This window comes from Sesamum indicum, linkage group LG13 (genome assembly GCF_026168435.1).
Source record: "Sesamum indicum cultivar Baizhima isolate 11 linkage group LG13, ASM2616843v1, whole genome shotgun sequence".
NCBI classification, from domain to species: Eukaryota; Viridiplantae; Streptophyta; class Magnoliopsida; order Lamiales; family Pedaliaceae; genus Sesamum; species Sesamum indicum.
Window position 1 is genome coordinate 10,419,347 of NC_142669.1, and position 10,149 is coordinate 10,429,495.

Genomic DNA, 10,149 nt, shown 5'->3' on the forward strand with positions numbered 1-10,149 from the left:
AATCCAAAGAAAAGGTATTTATAATTATATTAAACCATCATGGGTTGGTTGTAATTTATTCTTAATTAAAAGAAGTTTGTTATGATCTTATAATTTAGGAATCTCTCACTCTTTTTAAGAAAAAAGAGTTTATAAACTTTAACATCTTAATGTTTGTATGGTTTCAAAATCATTGTATGCTTCAACTTTCATGAAATATTTCCTCCAAGACTATTTTTTCATTTATTGGCAAATGCATATGAATTGTGAGGTGCATTTTGAATTCAATTGTATTGTGATTGACCTGAAACCGTCTTATTTGCAAACATGGGTATAATTGGCATAAATTTTCCCTCAACAATTGCTAAAAAACACGTTGATAAACTTCAATGGGACATTATTGACACTAGAAGAAAGGTGAAATAAAACTTTTAGTCTTATAGGATTGGGAGCATTCATATAAAATTTTATGTCTGTAAAAATAATTATGAGACAAGAAAAATATGGACAAATAAATTTTATTGATTTAAAAGAAAAGTGGATACAATCTCTCATTTGAAGATAATTTTCTTATTCTTATCTTGAATGTGGATCTAAGAGCTTGAAACTTGTTCTTGGATATTGATGTGTAATCTTCTCTGAATTTATGGAGCAAACTATGTTGAAATTTGGTAACAAGGAGAACGTTTGCGGTTATAGTGCTTCGTTGTGGCAGAGAGCCTTTGAACTTGAGTCCCTTTGGATTTGTTTGTGACTTGTGTGTATGTCTGTATGTATTAATTATTGAGAGGTGAAGGTCCATTTTTATAAACATGAGTAGGGTTTTGCAGCTTGGACCTCACGTCTGTTGGGTTTGTACATCACATATTGGGATATGAGTTAATCTTTTGATGGACTGTATCTGAATATGTATTTGACCCATTTAACTGATTCAAAAAAAAAAAAAAAAAAACCTTTATACTTATTTTGGATTGACCCATAAAATCCAAATTTGGTGTGGGCTTATGAATTTTTTGTCTTGAAAGTGTGAAAAAGGCCAAACTTATTGTGGACTTTTATTTTGCAGCCCAATTATTAAACTAAATTATTTGAACTTTTAATTGTTAAATTATAAAATTTTAATGTCAATAGTATTTTTTTTTCCAACTTAAAAAATAAGCATTATTGAGTACAAGAAGATTTAACCCGACGGGTAACTATTCCATTTCTTGTTTGTCATAATTTCTTGTCAGAAGATCTTGGTACGCTGTTGCTCACAAGAAAACATGAAATCCACCTAACAATGTGCCCATATAAGCTATATCCTGAAGTTGCCCTGATGTTGGATTAGATTTTTTTATTCAAAATAATATACATCTTTTATTTATTATATACTGATGCATTTAAAAATATATGGGTCCAATGAATTTGAATAATCGTTCAAAGTTTGGGTCGAAGCAAATATAAATCCTGAAAGAGGATCTGTAAAAAAGACGTTAGCACTCCGACGTCCAAATTAGTATTGAATTTGGGATTAAATAAAGCTAAAAAATAAATAAACGTAATTGAAATCGAGATATGGTGAATAAAGTTGATAAAAAGTGTAAGAACACGTGATAATGTGCTTGTAAAGTGCTTAGAGAGTGTTTAGAGAGCGCTTAGAGACTAAAAGAAGTGTGACGGATGTGAGGGGACGTCCAAAGAATGAGACAGGTCTCCGGAAGTGCCCCCAGTATGAAAGAGTAAACCTGTATTTATAGGGGGTGCCCTCTTCCGATAGGGCTCTGCACATTTCCTCCATTTGCGGAAAAAGTGGATAAAGGCAGTTTGGATAAGCCATAATTTATTTTTATCTTTAGTTAGGTGTGCCTTTGGATGCTTATCTCCAAGTTGAGGATCATCAACGAAGACTCTTAACCGCTAGGACCCTTCATCACCCGCCAAGACCGTCTGCTAAGTCCTCTTGGGCTTCTTAAAATGTCACGGACCTCTCATTTCTTTCTTCTTTTTGGATCACTTGAACCACTTTGGGTCAGCTTATTTTTATTCACATCATATATAATATGAAAAAATGCATGTTATCCCCCTGTAATATGGATAATGTGCAAAAAACCCTCTTGTAAAAAAAAATATCAAATTACTTTCTTATGTTTTTTAAATTAAAACAATTTATTTCCTTAGAATGCTGAGTGCTCTCGCGAGTGTGCATGGCTTTTCCACCCAAAAAAATTATTTTTATATAATATATTATATATCTAATTTATAATATAAATAAGTATTTATTTAAAAATAAATATACTATTTTATATATAATATTTTTAATAATACATACATTTTTATTTTTTTAAAAAGAACCAACCCCTACACACCCACCCCCAAAACTAGCCACCAGCCACCCCCCACTCCAAAACTAGTCATCGCCCATCCCCTTCGCCCATTGCCGCCTCCACGCCACTACCCTCCTCCCACTCTCTCTTTCTCTCTTTTCCGTTGCCACCGCTGCTGCCTTCCCTCTCTCCGTCGCCTCCCCTCCCCTCCCCCGTCACCGCATCCCTCCCCCTCGCCGTCGCCATCACCTCCCCTTTCCTCCCTTTCTCCCTTCGTGTCCCTCTCCCCTCCTCATCGTCCGTGTCCCCCTTCTTTCTCCCCGCCGTCTCCATCATTGGCCCCTCCCCCTCATCTCCGCCCTCCCCCTCTTTTGCCCTCATGTCGTTGTTCTCTCTCTCTCTCTCTATATATATAACTATTATATATAATATATATTTTATATATATTAATTTATATTGTTTAAATTTATATATTTGTTTAAATATTAACCGTCGATTGAAATAAATCAAAATCTGAGCCATAGATTTACTAGTTTTTTTGGACTTTAAATTCAAATTAGACCCAATGATTATTAAAAAAGACTAAAAATATAATTTTTATAATTAAAAGTTAAAGAAAAACCCGTGAATTATACAAACTCGCGTGAGAGGTGTAATTGCTCTATTTTTCTTCTCACAGGGGATAATTTGTTTTTTTTTTCTTTCACAAGAAGGTAATTTGTTCATTTCCCATAACACAAGGGATAATTTGCATTTAATTCTATATAATATATATATATATATATATATATAAATTGCATCATATTTATTATTTAAAAAAATATTATATAGATCAACACGTACATATTAATTAACATATAAGATACAACAAAATTTAAAATATAAAATCAAATTCGATGGGAATCTTTCATCACATGTTAAATGTGTGATTAACAAGTTTACTCTTTTAATAAATAAAATAAGTTATAATTTATAAGTGTTAAAATATATGACGTGCAAATATTGCTGGTGCACCACTGTTATGCAACACTAAAATGGTATAAAAGATTGAAATTCCCAAGAACAATACCTACACAATATTCCTGCCCTCCACACAAAACATCCTTGAAATTTACGATCTTACTTAGAAAAAAAACACAACTAATGACTCAACAAAGCGTTTAAAACTTCTCATCATATATAGATATTGTCACCAAAATCAAATGAAGAAAAAATAAAATAAAGACCAAAATCACGATTTTGGTACAAGAATGTCAAAGTCGCTGACGATCCACTCTGCTACTTCATTACTACTAGCGTAAATCTCAGCCCCTATATTAATAGAGGGCCAATGCCTCTCCACAGGCTTAGTCCCTGGATCCTGCCAAATTCCAACACAACACACTTCACACACTATCCATGCACAAAACTAACAACCTTAACAAAGTGTAATAACAAACACATGATTGATTGCAAACCTGGTAGAAGTAAAGTGTCTGAGACAGCCTCCCGACATCAAGTTCCCAACTTCTTGCATCTCCAATCCAGCCCTCGCCTTTCTTGGTGGGATACCCGAACTCTCCCCACACCCGGTGAGGCAAAATTTGCAGAATCTCCTGAGGCTGCGGGTTGCTGTACGCATCACACAAGTTGTATGGCTCCTCCAGATGTTCCCCGTTGCCTGGCGAGCAGTAGACATGATAGGCATCGTAAGGAAAACGTCTCTCGTCTGTACGATGAACACGAGTCCCGTTAGAGAACGTGTGGTAGGGAGGGCATAGCCGGAGATTTTGAGGGTTGCACCACGCCTCGATGCTTGGATTTATGATCATTTCGCTGTAACGTGTGACGTCCGTCGTGACATCGCCATCGCAAGGCTTACCGTTGTTCTTCCAGCAGCTGCCGATGTCCATTAGGTACAACTGGCCTTTCCGCCCGCCTCCTTTCTTTATGTCAAGTGAGAATTTCACTTTGAAATTTGGTGACTTTGGAACCTTACAGCACAAGATTTTGTCAACTATTAAGAGGGTTGTTAACAAAGTGAACTTATAAAATTCAAAAATAAGATACACTTATGATCCCACACGAATCACTTTTATAAAAAGATAAGAAATCTCTGACTTATTTCTAACCTTAATGAGTTCATTCAAATTACTTCACTAACATCTGATTATATAAGATCTATTATCTGTTTTTATCTAAATATTTAATACATGACACCAATTAGTTTCAAAAACATTTTACGAAATATATGGACTTATAAAATCTTTTAATAAACACCCTCTTAATCACGTGAATAAATTTAACCAAAAAGAATAGGGTACGTTAAACCGACACCTGGCTCCTAAGGTTAGGTTAAACTACAAAAACGAGATTACCCTTGGTAAAACTACAAATACGTTGTGTCAGTTAACGTAATTGATCATAGGTAGCTAGCGTGGATGTAAGTTTTTTCCGAGATGGAATTAATGTTAGTGCAAAATGTAATTATAATCTCAGGGATTTACTTATATAATTTTGTAAAATGTAAAAGGTATTTGTGCAATTAGACATAATTACAAGAAGTGCTAGTGTAATTTACCAGAAAGAATATATACTTACAATCTTGGCCATCCCTCTTGTGTCGTAATGGTATCCTCCAGAGAACCCTCTTGTGGCATCTGATCTAAAGTAGAGCATAAGCCAGGGATACTTGGGAGATGTCTTCAACATGTGATGAAAAACCCAACTCCCTTTCCGAACCCTTTTCTCCCAAGTCACTGAATAATACGAGGTATTGTTCAAAGTTGCTGCTGTCCTAACATCAGCATCCAAATCCCATGTCCCAAAGAAACTCCCCCTCAGTGTCCTATTCCTATGGTAATGCTTCACACTGGTGTAGTCATGGTAGATTCTTGGCATGTTCATGCAACCTTTCCCGAAGCATGGGAAACGGGACTCGGGCGGAAAGGGCTCCGATTTCTTCCCGTCCTTGGGGCATATGGCAGCCAAAGTGTCCAAGTTGCCACTCTTGAGCATGAACATCCAGAACTGCCACGGACCGGGCTTGTCCTCGACTTGGCACTTGTAGCCTAAGTATCTCTCCTTCCATGCTGCGTATTCGTTGACGTCTATGTTCTTCAAGCCCTGCCTTGTGGCATTTGCTATTCCTAGCCTGTTCATCTTCTCATTCACCCTGTGCACTAACTTAGCTGCAAAAGTTTTGGCATAAATGATCGAAAATGCTTAAAGATTATTTGTTAAATCACATCAAATTTGATCCGACTTGAACTAATAGTTATATAACAAATGCAATATACATATCCTCTATGAACACTTAAAGACGTACATAAAACAACAATCAGACTATATATATGACATATATAAAACAACAAAGTCAGTCCGTCTGGTAGTAAAATGACACTTCCACCCTTATACGACAATTTGTGAGGGAATCACATGAAGAGAGTATGATATCCGTACTTCAAGGACGTAACTATAATATATATATGACAATACACGTAATGTATCAAAAATTTATATGGTGTATTTGAAAAGAAAGAAAAATTAATCTTTATAGTCTAAGTGGGCAAGTTCTAAATATTAATCAAGTCCATGAAAAATCTTTTATATCTCACTTTAGTATGGTATATATGCATCTTTACTTTTACATTGCAATCTAATATTGTCAAATAGACATTAATGTAACGCGAAAGTGCGATAGATCTCAATAGCACGTGTGTGTTTGTTTGCTAGTAACAAATACACATAGATGGCAAGAAGAATAATTAAGGAGAAGAGGTAGATACTGTATGACTTAGAATTGTGGACAACGTCGAAGCAATCAGCCCGTCTCGGACTGCCCATGTCGGGGGCTTCTTGATGAACCTCGTTGCACTGGTTCCACGCCTCGATCGCCACTCTAAGAGAGTCCCTTCTCATCCCTGGATCCCCAACTGCAGACGTATACTCCTCGCATCCCACGAGCACCAAACCGACCAACATGTTTGCAAAAACCCACATCGCCATCGACGACGTTCTTGACCTCCTCATCATCTTTACTCAGAAATGACAACCTCAAGATACGTAGAATTATGTCGTAGATTAATACTGTACAAGGTGTACTTATATATAGTGTTCGAGGGTTGTGTGGATAATGTCAAAAGTTCATCGGATTTGGGTAATCTGAATGTGAAAAGAGATATGTGCATGTTAGACACAAATCTGGATTCTGTCGAAGGTGGAAGACTGTACGTTACACTTAACTGTCTGACCAAAGAAACCCGGTCTTTCAGCTGAAATACTCTTTTTGAGTTGTGGTAAAACACTGCAACAAAATATAATATTAGTGACAAAATATGGATAATAATAAGAGTGGCTTTTATTATTTTATACCAATTAATTTTTGAAATTTAATATTATAATTTTAAAATTTTGATAATTCTTTAACTAGAAAATTGTATATGATTTCTACATTACCATCCAACTAAATTATAATTTTAGCCTTGTAAATTAATTTTTACAGGATAAAAAATGTCAACTCTGTAAGTTGCAGCACTAAAATTATAATTTAATTTGTCATGTACTAGTAGTATGAAAATTTTCAGCCAAATTGGTAGAAAAAGACTAAAATTGAAAAAAAATTTGAAGTTACGGAACTAAGAAAATCAATTCTTGCAGAATGAAAAATGAAGCTGACATTATGTTATAGAACTAAAATTGTAATTTTTTTATGATATAATTAATTTTGTGATTGAAAATATATATTTGATAGCAAAAGTTGTATATATAAAGTTGTTACCACAAATAGGGGGGAAATATTTTAGTCCATTAACTTGACCCTCGTTCAATTTTAGTCCACTAACTATGATATTTTATACACTATATTTATAAATTGATTAAATTAAATCCAATTTAGGATTTCTGTGTCAATTTTCTGGCCAATTGAATGAAAATTAATGATGTGGCAGGTAATTTACTTATTTGTCCGATAAAATGAGCCATGTCATTATCTGAAGTGGCTAATATATACACTGGGCATCCTACATGGCATATTTGTATATAAATATATACATAATTATAAAATAAAATTATTTATATAATTAATATAAATTTAAAAAAATCATACCTTCCAAACAACCCCACTTACTGGTCCACCTCCGGTTCCCCAGTAGAGGGGGCGACGGAGGTCGCCCAGTAGTGGCGCAACGCCCCCCTCTGTTGGGGGCAGCATCGCCACCTTCTGTGGCGACAAGGGTGGGGGAAGGGGGAAGGGGAAGAGGGGGTGGGTTGGGGGTGGGTGCGTTATTTTTTTTATTTAAATTTATATTATATAAAATAATAATTTTCTTATTCACAATCTATAATATATATAAAATCATAATTTTTATTTTATAATTTTATGTATTTTTAATAAATTAAATATTTTGTCTATAATTAAATAAAATAATTGCGTATAATAATTATTTATAATAATTTATAATTTTATGAGTTTATATTTTTTATGTCAATAATATATTTTTCTTGAAGCTAGTATATTGAGTTATATATTTTTGTTCTAATTTATAATACAGTCTTAAAGTGTGTAGGATTATTTATTATATGCATGCATAGACGACGTGTCACGGGAGCTAGTACATAATTTAAATTCAAAGCTCGTTTTTAGATAATTTGACCTTTTTTTATTTAAGTATTTATGTGGGAGAGAAGAAATAACAAAAAATATCCACTTCAAGTGTCAAGGTAATCTTTAATGCCACATGTGACAAATTAAACCATGAAAAAAATTAGTGGACTAAAAAATATAATTACTCAAGAAAATAAGTCCACCTCATCTGCCACGTGGAATTAAAAATCTCCAAATTGAAGTAATTCTGACAATTTTCAAATATAGTGTATAAAATATGATAATTATCATAGTTAGTGGACTAAAATTGAACGAGAACCAAGTTAATAGACTAAAAAAAAAAAAATCCCTATAAATAATTAGTGACAGACAATCATTGTTACTAAGTTGTCACTGTATATATACCATTAATTGCTTTTTTTTTTTATATAGTAATGACTTTTTGTCACTTATTTTAATTTACATGGTATTTTTCACAGAATCTTTATGATTAATAAAACTATAAAATTTACTATTGTGACAATAATTTTTATATGATTAAATATATATATATATTTATAATTAGTGACAATATTAAAATTATTGATATTTTTCTTTTTTCTTAGTGAATAATTTATTACTCGGAGAGGATCAAATGTATATATAGGGAATTGTTTCGATTCCATCTCAGTTTTTTTTTTTAAGTAAATCGATTACAAAATTACAATTCATATCGATATCAATATCTAACAAAAACTATTACATTAATTATGTTCTACTCAACAACACGTATTATTACAATAGACAACAACTCTTATTATACAATAGATAGCATTCCACGTATATGGCGATGGGATTCTATCCAAGTTTTTGGTGTAGCATTTAATTTAAATCGGGCGGATTTTAGGGGTAGTAATTCTTCAACTAAATGTGAAGATTAATTGGAACTAGGGAAGTTGACCAAATTATCTCTAGAAGTTAATTTCCTGAAAACAATGGTAGTAGTAATAAATTGAATCAAGTCAAAAAAATAGATAAACAATTAATTCCGGGGTATTAAATTGAGAATTTTGATGAAAAAAGTTCTCAATCCGTAAAATTGATAAATCGAGGAATTATGTGTTCGTGTCTCTTTTTCTCTATTAAAAATTATAATTAATTAATTATAAACGTGTTGATTTCTGCTAACGATGCGTAGTTCAATTGGCGGATTTGAGGCCCTGCGACATTAGAGGTAGTGGGTTCGAGTCATGTTATATGCATGGGATGTTATTCAAATTTTATTTATCAGGGTATGATAATTGTAATTGTCTTTATTAAATATTGATATTTGACAGGAACAATTGTAATCAAGCTATGATTGTTGTAATTGTCTTTATTAAGTATTGATATTTAATAAAAATAATTATAATTAAGTTATTTTAATCAATAATAATTCATCAATTCAATTTTTTTTATAAAAGCAGTAATTTACATTGTTACATCAATGTCTGAATAAACGAAGTAATATATAGGCTCGATCAATATACTAATATAACAAAGAACATTAAGATGAATTATAATAAAATCATATAAAATGAAATAAATACTTACATATTCGGTGGGAGTAATATCCGTTACGTCGAACTTGTTCATTGATATCAAGTGTAACAATTAAACTAAGACATTTTTTATCAATTTATTTGAGTACATAGTAACAATTTTTTTTTTTACTTTTTTTTTATTTATTTTTTTGTGGAGACAGGTAAGGATTCTTAAATTTAATTTTAGTCCATTTCTAACAAATATTTTGCATATTTTTTGTTCTCATATAAGATGTAGTGGAGTATATGTGCACCTCTAGGCTGATCTTAGAGTCCATAAACAAACACAAACAAGCCCAAATATTGAACTATTAAGTAGGCTTTATGAACATCTTGGCCTATTTTGGCTACTTGCAATACATATTTTTTAAATTTTAGAGTAAATTATACTTACCTTATTTGAAATCGCGACTCGTCATTAAATATTAGCCAAAAATGCAAAATTTCCCAAGTCGGGAAACAAAATCCCGACTTCAAGTCGGGATTTTGAATCTCGACTTGGAGTCGGGATCCTGAATCCCGACTTGAAGTCGGGATTTTGTTTCCCGACTTGGGAAATTCTGCTTTTTTTTTTTCGTTTAAATTATTATTATATAATTTAATTTATATATAATTAATTTTAACAATATACTAAAATCCAAAATTAATAAAATTAACATTGCATTAACTTAAAAAATTACAATTAAGGGTAAAAATGTAATAGTTATTTATTTTGTAC

General features: G+C 32.6%; 1 protein-coding gene across 1 annotated transcript; it reads right to left on the reverse strand.

Annotated features, from left to right (window-relative positions):
- Window positions 1–3,444: 3,444 nt before the first annotated feature.
- LOC105176913 (uncharacterized) lies at window positions 3,445–6,355 on the reverse strand. The gene is made up of 4 exons (XM_011099868.3): window positions 6,053–6,355; window positions 4,866–5,455; window positions 3,743–4,258; window positions 3,445–3,645 (listed from the first exon to the last, which is right to left on the reverse strand). The coding sequence occupies exons 1-4, from the start codon at window positions 6,297–6,299 to the stop codon at window positions 3,517–3,519; spliced, it is 1,482 nt and encodes a 493-aa protein (XP_011098170.1). The 5' UTR covers window positions 6,300–6,355; the 3' UTR covers window positions 3,445–3,516.
- Window positions 6,356–10,149: the final 3,794 nt, after the last annotated feature.

What these genes read in the sequence shown, in the direction of transcription:
- LOC105176913 (XM_011099868.3), bottom strand. Translation starts at nt 6,299, where the DNA reads ATGATGAGGAGGTCAAGAACGTCGTCGATGGCGATGTGGGTTTTTGCA. An exon ending in CCACAATTCTAAGTCATACA is followed by an intron (nt 5,456 to 6,052) that starts GTATCTACCTCT and finishes AAACTTTTGCAG; the next exon opens with CTAAGTTAGTGCACAGGGTG. An exon ending in AGACACTTTACTTCTACCAG is followed by an intron (nt 3,646 to 3,742) that starts GTTTGCAATCAA and finishes GGAATTTGGCAG; the next exon opens with GATCCAGGGACTAAGCCTGT.